At 36.8% G+C, this 16,559-nt stretch overlaps 3 protein-coding genes across 3 annotated transcripts; 1 reads left to right on the top strand and 2 right to left on the bottom strand.

Moving 5' to 3' along the window:
• The first annotated feature begins 314 nt into the window (after positions 1–314).
• LOC121254426 (lysine histidine transporter 2-like) lies at positions 315–3,068 on the top strand. Its single transcript, XM_041154474.1, has 7 exons — positions 315–738; positions 1,199–1,582; positions 1,668–2,061; positions 2,137–2,242; positions 2,328–2,419; positions 2,504–2,572; positions 2,679–3,068. The coding sequence occupies exons 1-7, from the start codon at positions 566–568 to the stop codon at positions 2,775–2,777; spliced, it is 1,317 nt and encodes a 438-aa protein (XP_041010408.1). The 5' UTR covers positions 315–565; the 3' UTR covers positions 2,778–3,068.
• A 3,985-nt stretch (positions 3,069–7,053) lies between these two features.
• LOC121254441 (TLC domain-containing protein At5g14285-like) lies at positions 7,054–8,488 on the bottom strand. The gene has a single exon (XM_041154490.1). The coding sequence runs from the start codon at positions 8,101–8,103 to the stop codon at positions 7,354–7,356; it is 750 nt and encodes a 249-aa protein (XP_041010424.1). The 5' UTR covers positions 8,104–8,488; the 3' UTR covers positions 7,054–7,353.
• A 5,039-nt stretch (positions 8,489–13,527) lies between these two features.
• Positions 13,528–14,520, bottom strand: LOC121254402 (putative F-box protein At1g67623). The gene has a single exon (XM_041154426.1). It carries the CDS (start codon positions 14,402–14,404, stop codon positions 13,628–13,630), a length of 777 nt encoding a protein of 258 aa, XP_041010360.1. The 5' UTR covers positions 14,405–14,520; the 3' UTR covers positions 13,528–13,627.
• Between the last annotated feature and the right edge of the window lie 2,039 nt (positions 14,521–16,559).

Below are 16,559 nucleotides of genomic sequence, written 5' to 3'. Positions count from 1 at the left end.
CAACCAATGCTAATTTGTTGGGATGAGACCCCGGTGCTTGAGATTCCATACCTCGTACGTATCCAATCAGATTCATCGTATGTACGATTTTATAGAGAGCCAAAATTACCAAAAGCAACTCTTGAGTCGGCAAGTACGATAACATACTCACTATACCAGCATCATTGATTGCAGAATCGAGGGACTTTCATGTCATTTAAGACACCCCCTCACAGCTCAGAATCCCAATGAACGGCTTTCATAGATTCAAAATTCAGTTATAAGCAGAAACTTTCTGCCAGAAAGTATCGCTAACGATAATTACGCCTCCAATTGTCACGTTTCATTCTTAGCAAATTTGCTTTGCTAATAACTGTGCCATTCTCGATTCCCTCGGATTGCTATACATATCCCTCTCTGTCTTCTCTCTCTCTCTCTCTCTCTCTATATATGTGCGTATGTGTGTGTGTTTGTGGCCGTTTCCATCTGCGTAAGTTGATCGTTCTGCGACTCAGTCGGCCTCCATTGTTTGTCTTTCAAACTTTAATTTCCAGAGGGTTTGATTCTTGGGAGAAGCAAATTAAAGATGGCGCAGAATGGGTCACAGAACGATGCAGCCAAGCAGAAGGAAATCGACGATTGGCTTCCGATCACTTCTTCTCGGAACGCCAAATGGTGGTACTCGGCTTTCCACAATATCACCGCCATGGTTGGTGCCGGTGTCCTCAGCCTGCCTTATGCCATGTCACAACTTGGATGGTATGTTTATTGATTCTGCTTAATTTGGATTTTGATATTTGGTCTCATCGTTTTTAGCAAAACCGACGATGTTTTTATCACCTAAAACATGATGTTGAACAACGATAATACCATGAGGTTTCCTTCTACAATTTGATTCTTTTGAACATTTCTTGTTGAATATTTAAGATGTCTACACTATGTTTCTTGCGTTTAAAAGATAAATTGCTTTCTGTTTTCCATTTTTGGAGGGCTAAAATCATGCAACAGAGACTGTTCGATAAAATTTTAGAATCAGCATGTTGGTTTTTTCCCCCAACATGATCCTGTTAATTTTTATTGTCAGACAAATTACCTAAAGAAATATCTGGAATATACAGTTTAGAATCAATCAAGTTTTGTGTCTGATCACAAAATAACAGATCTATCGTTGTCAACGCACGATGTAACTAGATGTTTTTTTTTTCTTCAATAATAATAGGGGTCCTGGTGTAACCATTCTTATACTGTCATGGGTGATCACCTTATACACTCTATGGCAAATGGTTGAGATGCACGAAATGGTACCCGGGAAGCGATTCGATAGGTACCATGAGCTTGGCCAGTATGCATTTGGTGAAAAGCTGGGACTTTGGATTGTGGTTCCCCAACAGCTGATCGTTGAAGTTGGTGTGAACATTGTCTACATGGTCACTGGAGGGAGATCTCTGAAGAAGTTCCACGACTCGGTTTGCCCTGATTGCAAGGAAATCAAGACTTCATACTTCATCATGATTTTCGCTTCAGTGCACTTTGTTCTCTCTCATCTCCCAAACTTCAACTCTATTTCCATCGTGTCACTGGCCGCGGCGGTCATGTCCTTAAGGTGAATCCCTGTCTGTGTCTACATTGTCTGGAAGTTACGTACAATGAAACAGTTAGATTAATTCATATTGGTGTTATATGTGCAGTTACTCAACCATTGCTTGGGCAGCTTCTGCTGGGAAGGGAGTTAAACCAGATGTGGACTATAGTTACACAGCTAAAACCACATCTGATGCTACCTTCAATTTCTTTAACGCATTGGGTGATGTGGCATTTGCCTATGCTGGCCACAATGTGGTTTTGGAGATCCAAGCAACAATCCCTTCAACTCCAGAAAAGCCTTCCAAGGGACCAATGTGGAAAGGAGTGTTGGTTGCATACATCGTTGTGGCCATTTGCTACTTCCCTGTTGCTCTGATTGGGTACTGGATTTTTGGGAACAGCGTCGATGACAACATCCTCATCACCCTGGAGAAGCCCGCATGGCTTATTGCTATGGCTAACATGTTTGTTGTTGTTCATGTCATTGGAAGTTACCAGGTGCGTGCATTTCCATAGTTCCAATGTCTGCTTTATCTTCATTTATTTTCTTTGCTGAAGTGTTGAAAGCCGCAGATCTACGCGATGCCGGTGTTCGATATGTTGGAAACTTTACTGGTGAAGACACTGAACTTCAAACCTTCTTTCATTCTTCGCTTTGTTACTCGCACCTCATATGTTGGTAAGCCAGCCTTCTCTCTCTCACACACACAAATGAATTCTGAATTTCTTTACTAAAAAACTCTGACTTGTTTGCATGACTGCAGCGTTTACCATGATCGTAGCCATAGCAGTCCCCTTCTTTGGGGGCCTCCTTGGCTTCTTTGGCGGATTCGCTTTTGCCCCGACCACATACTTCGTAAGAAAAATGGATTTTCTTTTCCCTTCGTCACATGATAATCCAATATAATGCTAAAAGATTTTGTATTTTGACTCATTACAGCTCCCCTGCATCATGTGGCTCGCCATCTATAAACCCAAAAAGTTCAGCTTATCTTGGATCACAAACTGGGTAATGTTGACATTGCTTCAAACTACCGGATTTTATTGAATTATTATTCTTTTTCATGTTCTTTGCAATATTTTAAACTGATTCTGTTTTGATTTCTACATGTCAGATCTGCATTGTGCTAGGTGTTATGTTGATGATCTTATCACCCATTGGTGGGCTAAGGTCGATCATCCTTTCAGCTAAGAACTACAGGTTCTTCTCGTGAACTACTGTAACAGGAATTCAGACACTTCCCCAGATGATAATGAAGACTAGTATCTCCCTCTATGAATATTCTAGTTTAAGGCTTCACAAGTTCTGTTTGTTTGCAGAGTCTACCTGTAAACACATGAATGTAGAATTTAGTACATAAAAGTGATCTGGTATTAGGATTCTCTATTTCTGTCTCGTATTGGTAATTATCGTCTGTACACATTCGAACATTTCTGTTATATATTATATTTAGCTGTTCTTTCAATAGTTTGATAAATTCAAATGGCACATATCTTTAACGGCAGACACACTTCGAGAGTTATTCAAAATAATCCCAAGACTTGAAAAAAAAAAAAAAAAAAAATCGTTACTACTGAAACTGAGCGAACGTCAAACAGCAACTATCTGATTAGGCTAACCCTGGTTTTTTATGTTAGCAGTTAGCACTAATGATTGAATATACCCTGCCAAGGATTTTTCTTCTCTCAAGTAAAACGCCCTCAAAAGTAGAGTCTGTATATCTTCAAAGCCAATTGATTTCTGTATGAAATGGATATAGTAGAAAGAGCAGTGCTCTTCTTCATCCTAATTCTTGTCATCTCCAATCTCTTTTGGTGATGTGGCACATTTCTAGTGAACGCCATTTAAGTAGTTGGCATAAGAAGTCACTTAATATATGATACCTTACCATGTATCAAAATCTCAATTCCAAATGACTTGAACTCCCAAAATAGAGAGACAAGAATGCCATCCCATAGAGCCCAACATTCCCAGCAACAAGGGTTATAAAGTGCACAAATCTAGAGAACCAACTGTCCCACTCCCATCTCTCTTGATCGTCTCTATCCATTCCCACATAAAATAACTTGATTTTCCCATAGTGAGGAATATTTGTTGTTGTCTTGTCCTGAATTTGCGTCTGTAGTACAGCTAATTAGCAAGCATTCTACCACAAAATCTCAACATAAAAGAAGATGGGTTTTTATCAGCCGTAGAAATGTGGGTGACAGGGTAGTTCCATGAAGAGAATCCATGTATTCAATCACATAAAGTTCTCGACAATACGTGGAATGTTTAGTAAGGTAGTAAGGTGGATCAAGACGGATAAAGACACAGCACAATTGGGTACAAATATCCATTTTCCATCGAAGCAAAGAGACTCGTGGCAGAAGCAATACCTCAAAAAGAAAAAGAACCTGAATCACAGCATTTTTAAAAACGGAGGATTTGGTTAATATCAGCTGGAAGGAAGAAGAGTTTTATTTCGGGTTAGGGTGTAATTAGATTTAGGCAAAGAAACAAAGCCTTAGATCAAGAGATTCTGTTAACTGATACCTGCTATACACAAGCAAAGCTGCCAGTGGAATGTTTGCTTGTTTTCTATAATTAGTCTAAGATTGGTTCTCTTCATTTTCTATTTGAGCATATAGATGTAAAAGTTTGGCTAGGATTAGGTGACTAAGTTGATAAGTTTAGATAAGATTAGGTGACTAAAATGATAGAGTTTATCCTATCATTAAGTTGGTAATTTTGGATGAATGTAAATTATTTATTGACTTTATTTATAACAATATTAAGTTTATCTATGAGGTATTAGAAGTTGTTTAGATAAGTCATAAGTGTGAAAATCGAGTCCCAAGAAATTTGCACTTATCCAAAGAAGAGATTGGTCTGAAATCTGTTACTGCAGAGAAGATTTATCGCGAAATGTCAACATTCCGTCAGCGATAGATTCGCTCCGTCAGTAAAGTCCTACTGAAACTAAAAATTCTTTCAAATTGTTTATTTAAAGGATCTTATTGGTTAGGATCTATAGAGATTTAGATTTGAATATTTTCTAGAGTATTTTCCAGTGCATATTTTGGTGAGAAAATTTCTTGAAGAATTTTCATATTGTTTCTCTCAAAAAGTGTGATCGTACTCCATGTTGAAGGATTGATTGGTCGAGTTTCAGCCACTGGAATTCCAGGAGAAAAGCTAATATTTAAAGATCGTCAGAGGTTCTGGCTGCTATTGCGGTAGAAGATAAATTGGTCATTTGTCTGGTCAAGTAAGAGTGTCAATTGACAAAGGTTTTGTAATTGAGTTTTACTTGTAATTGATTTTCAAATAATAAAATTGACTTTTCTGAGTTTGGTTGTCTTGTAAAATTTTATCTTTAAAGAGTTTTTTAAAGGGTTTCTCTTCAATACCAATGTTGGTGTTATACAATTTATTTACTTTATATTATTACTTAATTATTAAATAATAGCATGATTAACGACTAATCAATTTATTGAGTTGGTAGATATTTCCTTTATATTCCGATACAGGAGTACTTGAGTAATTTCATAGCATAATTTTGGTTTTACTAAATTATTGCATCGGCCCCTTTTACCGCTGCAGACAACTTATTGTTTGAACCTCTCACAGAACTGCTAGCATATGCAACGAGAAAGCAGCCCCAGATGCTTATATTGGTGAGTTTCTGTCCTTCGATTCAATAAATCTTTGAACAATTTTGTTTTTGAGTGTGTAAGTTTCAGTTCTTCAATTCAATAATCATTTTTATCACTATTTTGTATAGAGTGAGTCAAGCATATAGAGAGATAAACCAAGTTGCTGATTTTCTTGTCAAAAAATGTGCCAAGGGGAATACGGTAGATTTTGAGCTAGCCCCAAAGGTGATTACAGGCTTTTTGAGACTTGATAGGATCGGATTACCAGTGTTACGATGTAAGTAATAGGCTATGATTTTATAACTATATATAGCTAATTGTTAAGGGCTTTTAGTTTTATCATTTCTGATCTTAGTTCATTTTACACTTTGGTTTTGGTTCATTTGCAACCTAAAGGTGTTTGATTGATTTCACAGTATTCTTCCGTGAGTAAAGGCATCAATAAAATTTGGGTCTCGTCCTCTTATAAAAAATAAAAAAAAAAAAAAATATGGAAGTTTCGTGAGGTTGACATTATTAAAATTTTCTGCAGCTGGGACCTTTTGTTTTGGTGCTTATCATAATTGTTTTAGAGAAAAGTTATTTCTGATTCTTTAATCTCTATCTTAACGCGATGCAAACCATGACTTTGTTTTCCCTCAGATAATGTCTTTTTTAAAGAAATAAAATAAATATGAACTCGGTAATGGTATGGGTTTTGTGCAGCCTCTTTTTGATATCCAACCACCTTATCTCAAGCATCAGGAGTTTGTCTTTCAACTTTCGATCCTAAATATCTTTCCTAGCTTTCGGTCACGCTTACTGGATGTTGTCTTTTCGACTCAGATCACCAGTCTCACAAATCCAGGGCTTTTTGCAAATCAGGTGAAGCAACGATGAAACTTGTCCCAAAAGTATGGTTACCTCTTGTCGCTTTTTCTAAGACGGTATCAGTTATCTTTGCAATAATTCATCCATTTTTGGATCTAAGAAATAAGAATGAAACCAAAGAAAACAGGAAAAACAAAAACCCCCCAAAATACCGAAGAAAACTGGAAATAAGAGATCTTTCAGGATTGTCTGGAAGTAGGAAAATTGTTTAATATGCGGTGCTTAAACTTTTTTATTGGCTGCCAAAACCAAGTGAGCTACTGCCTTGACTGTTCTTGCAGTGTTCATATTGAAAACTTAAACTTGCAGGACTAAAACATCGTGATGTGCTTGAGATTGTAATTTTGGAAAGCCCTCACGTACAGTAGAACAAGACCTGTTGAGTTCTTACAAATTGGCCAAGCACAACTTCAAAAGAAACCTTGGCTCAAGGCTGTCCGTCTTTGTAGACTTCCAACCTGTCCGTCAGTAATGTTTTATTTCTCATGGGCGGGTATTATAATTCATCGGCCTTAAAAGTACAGAGCCTTTGGCCATTAAGAAAACATACATGGAACAAATTTTCAGTGCATTTTTGTGAGTGAAGCCCTTCACAATTTGGTATTTCAGGTCAAGATAGGTTGCTGCAGCGTGGATATTCTCAAACACCTTAACGGAGAGGAGATCACTGGAACAACCAGTGATCGCATGAGTATATGTATATCAGGGTCGGCATGGTTGCTTCGGATCTAAAAGGGCACTAGAGTTGATTTATTTCACTAATCATTGGGTTAAAAAGGCTCAATGCCCTAGGTCGACCGACCATATTAGCTAGCGCAAGGTCACTCCAATTCAGAAGGATAGGCCAGAAAGTTGGAGAAGAATAGCTTTAAAGAGAGAGTCTAACCTAAAGTAAAATCAAAATCAACGAGATTAGCCAATTCTGTGTTCAGATTAATACTAAATAGTCACACCCAAACATGAAAACAATTCATTCTCTACTTCTAAGCAAATAGGCTTTGGGATATCTTCTTCATTGCAACAAACATCACAAATGCCGATTGTACATGATCATATACAGATAAATGTTGTACCTTTCCCACCACTATATCACCCATAAATTGAACTAAAAAGTTACAAATCCTTTAATTACAGACCTTCATTATGAACATTGTAGGGATCCATAATCTCACTTCCAATTCTGACTTGACTGTAGAGCTGTTGAACCCCATGATTCCCAATTTCCATCCAGCTAAAAAAGAAAAGAAAAGAAAAGAACAGAAAAAAACCTACAAATTTTATTTACCAGACTTTCTTCTTTGCTTGGAGACTTTTTTCTTTATACCAATATATCCATTTATTCAAAATCCATAATAAGCTAATCAAGATTGCAGAAACAATCACAACCATCCAGGAAATCCATGCCCACTTCGGAATAGCATTATCAGCTGCCCCACTTGCGTAAAAAGCCCCCATCTTATACACCACCACCGTCCCCAAAATCCCTCTAACAACAGAATAGAAAACATAGAAAGGAGGAGACAGAAATTCGTACAATTTTGCAGCCGCAGGAACATCAGCTTTTTTCAACCTAGCAATGCTCCACACGTTCTGACAAGCACTGGTAACCTCAGCCAGAACAAGAAGCACAATAATAGCCAAGGCCCCGTGAAGAACCACAAAACGACAGGTCACAAACACGTACAGCGTGGCTAAATGGTGACTGATGAATAAGATGTCGTTGGGGAAGAATACTAGGTAGTGGATGAGGTCCATCAAGAAGTAAGCTATGCTGAATTCCAAGACAGTGTTTTGGAAAGCAGCGTTCGGAGAAGCAAAACTACGCGGCGTCGGGGCGTTTCTTAGTGCGTGGATGGCCATGATAACAGCAGGAGTGCCATGGCTAAGAGAGAGGAGACAGCTTGAAGCGTCCGGTCGATGCTTTGGACCCCAGTTGCGAAGAATTACAAAGAAAGCAAAGAGATATAGAAAGACAAACATGAGGAAGAATGTCGGGAAGGTTGGGCTGAAAAGATTGAGCAGAGTCTCCATGAAAACCCAGATTCAGAAACTCCAAGATAGACGATAAAATCAAAGCTTCAACTTCAAGCGTCGAGAGTATGAAGGAATCTAGCCCAAACCAACCAACCAGCAGAGTCGGAGAGGTTGTGAAGGATTGGAGGAAAGTCGTCCACACTCACAGAGAATCGATGAAAACTTCCGAGTCGAAGATGAAAAACAAATTGGGGAAAGTTTTGATGCGGACTAGCGATCAGTTAATCCGTAAAGAAAGAACAAAATACGTAGTTATAGATGAGACAAAATCAGAAGGGATCATTGAAGAGAACGGATTAGGCGGAACACAAATTGAAATGGACGATGATTGTCGCGTGTGGCTTAGATCATTACGGTAGTCGTTTCGTTTTGGGGACCAAAACTATTTAATTAAGTTTTAAGTTACATATGATTGATTTGAACTAAATAATGATATTGTTGCTTGTGCTGCGTTCGCTTTTTAAAAAGAAAGCATCCACCCACTCGTTGATGAATGACACGTTATTCTTTGTGCTTCCGCCTATGGTCATTTGGTAATTTGGTATATTCCTTTCAATTATAATTAAAAAGAAATAAACAATTGCGAAGCGATGATTTTAATTATAATTTGTGTATTTTTTTTTTAATAATTTAGAAATTGACTATTAATTAATCCCCTCATGTTTGTAGATATCCCTTCTTTTTAAAGAGGTATCTTTTAAAGAAAAAAAATAAAAATAAGTGTGTGGTACAAAAAATCGAGATGATAAATATAATGACTCTTTTTATATATCAGTTAATCACTTTTAACTTTATCTTCTCATTATCTTATCTCTTCTTTTTATTATTAGGGATAAGTTTGTTCCAATAGGTTGGACCATAATTCATTTTACACCTAAAAACGAGTATTGCAAGCATATTGTAAAAAATTAAAAAAAAACGAACAATACGTGTTAAAGAAGAAAAATAAAAATATATATTTAATATGCAAATATATTGTAATAAGATTGTAGATATGGTACGATATGTTTAAGAACTTTGGTTGCTTTTTAACGAATTAAATCTTTGTTTCGTTTTTCTACAGTTTTCTGACAGCTAGCCTTGCCACTGAACATTGTTTGCGTGTAATCTACTTATATATAATTAAGAATATATTGATATGCTTGTCGTGTGGTGCTGCACAAACAAGTTTTTATGCGGGTTTAGATGTGAAGTTGAGTTGAGATGAATTGAATTCTTTATAAATAGTAGTGAGTTGAGATATTAGATTGAGTTTTGTGAGATTTATTTAAGATGAGTTTAGATGTATTTATAAGAAGTTAAAAAAAATTGTAGATCCTACGTATAAAAAAGTGTTGAGTTAAAAAATATTATAAATCTCACGTATAAAAAAATTAAGTTAAACTGAATTTAATTATTTAATAATTAAATATTTAAACGTTAAACTCAACTGAAAGTTCCAAACGGATCCTCTCGCTCAAGAAATCAAATACCCCCAAGCGTGGGATTTTTTTCCAACCTTAAATAAGCTGGAAACTTCAAATACAGCAAGACAACCATCCCATCAGGAAATGCCGTGCCTCAGCCTAGCTAATTCCTACCCATCAGTTATTTATTTTTTAGTGGATTTTAAGGTTAGGCTATCTTTTGTTTTGAAGAAATATTAGTTTTATGGAAAGGTTTGCGTAGTAATCGCAGAAAATGGCAAGTCAACGAGAAATGGAATCACTTGATCATCGATCTACGGCAAATGAAATGGACAAGTAAGTAGAGGCATTAGAATTCTTTTTTTCTAAGGGACTAGATCAAGTACTCAATCAACGACAATTCTACGTCACGTTAAGGAAATTAATCATTTTATTTTTCTGTGACGACGTAATGAATGGTTATGAAAATACTGTATTGTTCGAAGAGTGCAACAACGTCGTAGAGAACCATTTGGATGAGCAGCAACATCAAGAGTACTAGTAGTACTACTGGCAGTGTTGTGATGCGACTCTTGTTCGTGTATTTACGTGGTTTTAGTACGAGGTAATATAATTCACTTTGGTTCTCCACTCAATGGATGGAACTTGGTGGCATTCTAGACGAAAATTCATGTGAAATTGTGAAACATTGGTGGCACATGAGCCACACGCGCAACCTAGATAGCTAAGCTCTTGAAGCACATGACTCTTATGTAGAAATGGAATGCTGCTTGCCCAAGCATGAAGATTGGCGTTAGGAGATGCTTGTTGTGGCCGGGTGCGTGTAGCAGCTTTAGAGAGGCCGCCAACATGATCAGTTGATCTTCTTCATGCGTAGCTCTATTGAAAAAACACAAGAGATATAGAAACCGTGGATTGAGGGTGGAAAGGAAGAGGCGACTTTGGGGATAGACACTTTGTGGGGAACCCACTAAGGCATATCGTATTGGCATTCGGCCTGGTAGTCAAAGTTCCTACCTCCGAGAAGAAATCCTCAAGCCATTCATTACGATAAAGACAGGTTGGGAAACCCACTAAACCTGTCCTATCGATCGGCATCATTCCTAGTCCTAAAATTAATAAAGAATATATTCAGCTTAATAATGCAGAAAGATTGAGCGACTATTTGATTCATTAAGACCACTTTTATTGCCTGCTTTATATATAGATATCTACATAATTTTGAAATCTATATGCTCATCTGTCCAGTACCAAACAATTGTGAGTATTTCCTACCTATTGTAATTTTTTGTATTATATTCCCTAAAATCTACATTTCAACAATGAAAAACACAGGCAAAAAGAAAGAGTTTTTTTCAAAAAAAAAAAAAAAATTGAAATATATTGTTGCATTACCACTTATCAGGGTTCTTTAAGAAGCTTATTTGAAATTCTATCAAAACTTGCCAGAGTGTTATTTTAAAACCTAACCATCTCAAGCAAGAATGCTAAACTACATAAGCATCTACATAAATTCTTACACGAAGTTGAATTTTGTGATATCAGTGGCATTAGCTTAACTGTGAAGCTCAAACGTTCTGCTTGGGCTTGAACAGGCAGGGTGGACACAGCTGCCTACATCACCATCCCCCCATTAATGGTCAACCTGAAAGACAGAAATTGGGGGTCTGAGTAACAAACCGAGTAAAAACAGGTAAACATAGATATTGGAGTGACTAATGTTCTTGGTTGCAGGTGGGTGTATCGCACCAAGACAAATGCCGATGGCTCATTTCAATGTCGCAAGGCTCGTCTCGTGTCTAAAGGGTACCATCAACAGTATGGATTAGACTACAACGAAACCTTTAGTCCTGTGGTGAAACCTTCTACTATTCGGCTTGTCTTATCTATTGATGTTACTATCATGGCCTTTGCACCAACTAGATATCCAAAATGCATTTTTGCATGGATCCTTGATTGATGAGGTGTACATGCAGCAACCTCAAGATTTATTGATCCTCTTCATCCCACCTATGTGTGTAAATTACACAAGGCCTTATATGGTCTCAAACAAGCACCACGAGCTTGGTTTGCACAACTTAGCTCATGATTGCTTGCATATGGTTTTAAAGCCTCAAAGGCAGATCCCCCATTGTTCATTTTACAGCATGGTGATATTCTCCTTTATCTCTTGGTGTATGAGGATGACTTAGTCATCACTGGTTCCAAATCCTCAGCAATTGACCTGCTCATCCACGACTTAGGCTCTGCCTTCCCAGTCAAAGACTTGGGGACTATCATTCTTTCTTGGCCTTGAAGTCGACCACACAGCAGCAGGTCTTCTACTAACTCAGCGCAAGTATATCAACAATCTGCTCCTTCGAAGTCAGATGCAGCATGCCAAGCCAATTTCCTCACCGATGGCAGCCTCCCTCAAGCGCTCAAAATTTGATTCCCCAGATCTTGATAATCCAACTCTATACCGCAGCATTGTTGGTGGTCTACAATACCTCTCCCTCACCAGGCCCAACATCTCCTTTGCAGTGAATAAAATCTGCCAGTTCATGCACTCTCCCAAGGCATCTCATTGGAGTGCTGTTAAAAGGGTCCGTCCTTCGGCATCTAAAAGCCACAATTAATTATGGCTTACTCTTAAAAAGGCAGTCCACATTCACTCATTAAGCATACTCAGATTCTGATTGGGGAGGTTGTCCAGATGATCGAAGATCAACTGGAGGCTTTTGCATCTATCTTGACAACCATCTAATCTCGTGGAGCTCAAAGAAACAAAAGACTGTTGCTCATTCTTCAACTGAGGTCGAGTACAAGTCATTAGCATCATCAGCTGCTGAGACCATATGGCTTCAAACAGTCCTTAGAGAGTTGGGTATTCCTCTTGCCAAGGCTCCAATATTGTGGTGTGATAACATTGGAGCCACTTATCTTTCTGTCAACCCAATCTATCGTTCCAAGACAAAACATATGGACATTGATTTTCATTTCGTGAGGGATCAAGTTGCTGCCCGTACACTACAAGTCCAATTTTGCAGCTCCAAGGATCAACTAGCAGATGTCCTAACTAAGCCACTCGTTGCAGAGAAATTTACTACCCTCAGAACGAGTCTCAATGTGGTTGATAGGGGGCGTATTAAAATAGCTGAAGCTCTGCTGCATTTTCACAAACAGAAGGCAGGCGTCCATGCCACTGCAGCAAGTAAAGAAGACAAGTCACAGAGCCATTGCCATATACAAAAACAGAATGAAGATTCTAGAAAGTAACAGTAGAGAAATTAGTTATTGCTCCCTACGGTTATTTGTAACAAACTAAAATCATTTTTATTCCTTTTCCTCATGTATAAGAACACTACACATAAACGAGCTCAATAAGAAAGAATTCTTCTTCTTCTTCTGGAAAATATTCTCCTTCTCTAACAGCCAACGCAAGGTCGGACCTGACCCGAACCTACCACACCCAAAACCGGAGACCACTGCCGAAAGTGAGCGTATTTACGGTCGAGGGTACATCCAAATTTCGCTGCGAATCTGAAGGCCACGATGTCTGATCCGGCAATAGAAGAAGCCATTGCAGCTCCAAAGAGTCTCCGAACCGTTGAAGAAGAAGAAGAAGAGGAAGAATGGGAAGCGAGAAGTTTAGCCAGAATGAAAGCAGAAAACTACGAGTCGATCTTATAAAGAGAAAACAGAGGAAATGTTTATGGCTCTTAAGGTTTCGGTCTTCGGCTTTGGAAGCTCCGGAGACCGTTGGGGCAACCATGACTTTCACTTGCCGTTCATTAATACATGCTTTAATTTTGATGTTTATATTAATATTAATATTTTGATATAAATTAATATATATAATAAACTTCTATAATAATAAAGTGACTGATGCATTAATAAAGAGATCAGTTATAATAAATAAATTATTTTTTAAAATTTTAATTTAAAAAACCTAAAAATACAAAGATAAAATCATGATAAAATACCCAAAAAAAAAACATATTATTCATCATTTTTTCAACTAGAATTACGCTTTTCAGATACAAAACCTGCATGATCTCGATATATGGCATCATAACCTAGCTAGACTTACATGGAGCTATATAGCATTAATACATGCATGCAAGGCTGGCTGCCTAGAAAGAATAATACTCTGTTCCAAACTGGCCATTACAGAACCAAGTTATTTCACGATTGCATCTGCAACCTTCGCAAAGTACATCGTCATATTCATCCACCTCCTCGTCCGTTGACAGCCATCCGTTCGTGATCTTTTGTATCTTGCATGGTTCCTTACTCAGACACGATTGTTGTCTTCTAACCATGATGTTCTTTTTTGGCGACCACATGCATATCCACATCATACTCTTCGTTCTCTTTCGGCATTCTTTCATTCTCTGGCGTCCCGATTTAGCCTTCAAAGAAGACAAAATCTTCATCCCTTGCAGCTTTGATTCACGATCACCATCATCTCCCAAACATAGGAGGATAATACTGTAAACGTACGTTGCCTCCATGTGTCCTTTCTCTGCCGCTCTTTTCAAATACTCCAACCCCGATTCTGTCATTCCTTGCTGGAAATAATCGAGCATTCCTTGTCTATACAACGACTCGGGGTTTCTACATTCTTTGCAGCGTTCCAAGAATGACAAGATTTTGGGGTTTGCACTGCATGGAATCGCAGAAAATTTATCCAAGGATACGCGTTGAAATATTTGATCTTCCTCCGATAGTTTGAGAAAATCTTTGCAACTCAGTTTTGCGTTGTATAGATCGGTGAAAGAAGCCGAGCCGACCTCTGCAAGAACTTCCGTCAGCAATTCATCAGGAAGAGATTTGATGGAGGTCGAACCCCGAAGCAGCTTGCATTGATGATGATCTGTTGTCTTCTTCGCCTTCATCAGCAAATCCATTAAGGCTTAAACTTACGTACAGACTGGAGAAGAACTTTCCTTATTAATCAATTACGCCTCATGAACATTCTTAGCTCTATATATAAATATATATCTGAAGGCCGCATGAAATTAAAAACAAAATCTCAGATAATCGGTCCTGTGTGGAGGAAGCGGGTCCCCAGATATGCTATATTTATAGAGAGATTGAGTCGAAATCCAAATCCTGTTGAGATTAGGAAAGTCTGAAAAAAGACCAAGCTATCTCCGCCTCTCTCTGTCTCTTTTATTCTCATAGTTTCTATATTTGGTGAATCCAGATCCTGCTGAGATTAGGAAATTTGTATAGGAAAAAGTTATTTATCCCCAGCACCGTTGCTTGCTCACTAATTAATATAGCCTCATTGGCTCTTTTTCAGATAATCATGTGAACCGAACGGTGAATAAAACAATTGAGTTATAACTTTTTTTCTTTCTTTCTTTTTTTTCTTTATAAATGTTAAAAGATCCGACCATGGTTAGATATTAATTTAGTTAAATTTTTAATTCTCAAAATCAAAACATTCCCTCCCGCTTTCGAATTTAGTAGCTACAACGATCCACTCTATTGATACTGATCCGATAGTATTCATTTACCTTTTGGCGGTTTTACTCGTCTGTTAGTATTCAATAACATAAAGCGGTACTCATACATAATATCAAGACATTTTAATCGGCCAACCATTGTTATGATATCAATTATTAAAGATCCAACCAATATTGATCCAAAAAATTTATGATTGTTAGATACTAATTTGGTTAAACGTTTTAACATTTAGAATTATAACATTAAAAATAATACATATGAAATTCTATAATCTTGTTCTTATAATCTTATTGTTATATTATTAAATTTATTGTTTTTTTAAATGGATCTAATGATTTATAAACAATATATATATATACACACACGAAAGACTAATTAATCAAAATTTATGGAAAAGATAGGCATTCCCTTAAATACCTAAACTAAATTCTAGCTCTAACTAATTATTCTAAAATTAACCGTAAAGCAAATTTGTCAAAATATAGTTTTTGAGAAATGTTTTAACTATAAAAAAATTACAAAATTAAATAAATTTATAAAATGACATGCCAAAAGCCCAATACGTCGCACGCCAGGAACCATGGTTAAAATAATGTGTAATTTGTTGACTTGAAATGGGATGAGTTGAGTATTTTATAAATAATAGTAAGTTAAAATTGTGGAGTAAGTTTTATGGGGTCCACTTAAAATAAATTTAAATTTTTTTGGATGTTAAGATGAGTTTAGATGTATTTATGAGAATATGAAAAAAGTTGTGAGTCTCACATGTAAAGAAGTGTTGAGTTAAAAGAAAATTATGAGTCTCACGTGTAAAGAAGTTTTTAATTGAGTGATATTTAGTGATTTGAAAATTATGTGTTTAGATTTTAAGAGTTTAGATTTTAAGATAGATCTAAATTAGAATCCAATTCAGATTAGCTAACAAACGAAGCCTTATAGTTTTAAATAGGGGTGTAACTGGACTGGTTTTGGACAAAATCTAGGATCGAACCGGTATGTGCCGGTTTTGCATTTTCCAAAACTGATTACGTACCGGTTATCCTCCTAAATCGGTACTTCTGATTTTACCGATTTTCGATCCGGTCTGGTCCGATTTTTCAATTTTTTTAAAATGAAATTTATACAGTTTATCATTAAAAATCTGTTTATAAGAAAACAAAAAAAAAAAACTAGTTTAATTGTTGAGCCTTTACAGTTTATTCAAATCCTTAACCTCAATTAATAAACATTAAACATGACAGATGTTATTCAAGTAGAAAAATTACAAAACTCTATCAATGTAATTTCACAAACCCAATCACAAAACATAATTTCACAAACCCAATTAAAGTAAATTTTGGATTCAAAAAATCCTAATATCACAAATATCGTCTATCATAATTTCAAAGTAATTTCACAATCTCAATCACAAAACCCTAATATCACAAATAGAATAATAAACACAATCACAAAAAATCCTAAATTTCGGATTCAAAAACCCTAATATCACAAAACCCAATCACAAAAAGCCTATTGTGTAATTTCAAAAAAAAAAATACCTTTGAGGGGGCACTGGGCAGACTCAGCAGAGAGACAGAGTGAGGCCGAGAG

This window comes from Juglans microcarpa x Juglans regia, chromosome 3D, assembly GCF_004785595.1.
Source record: "Juglans microcarpa x Juglans regia isolate MS1-56 chromosome 3D, Jm3101_v1.0, whole genome shotgun sequence".
NCBI classification, from domain to species: Eukaryota; Viridiplantae; Streptophyta; class Magnoliopsida; order Fagales; family Juglandaceae; genus Juglans; species Juglans microcarpa x Juglans regia.
The sequence above is the reverse complement of the archived record's forward strand: the minus strand, read 5'-3'. Positions and strand labels throughout refer to the sequence as shown.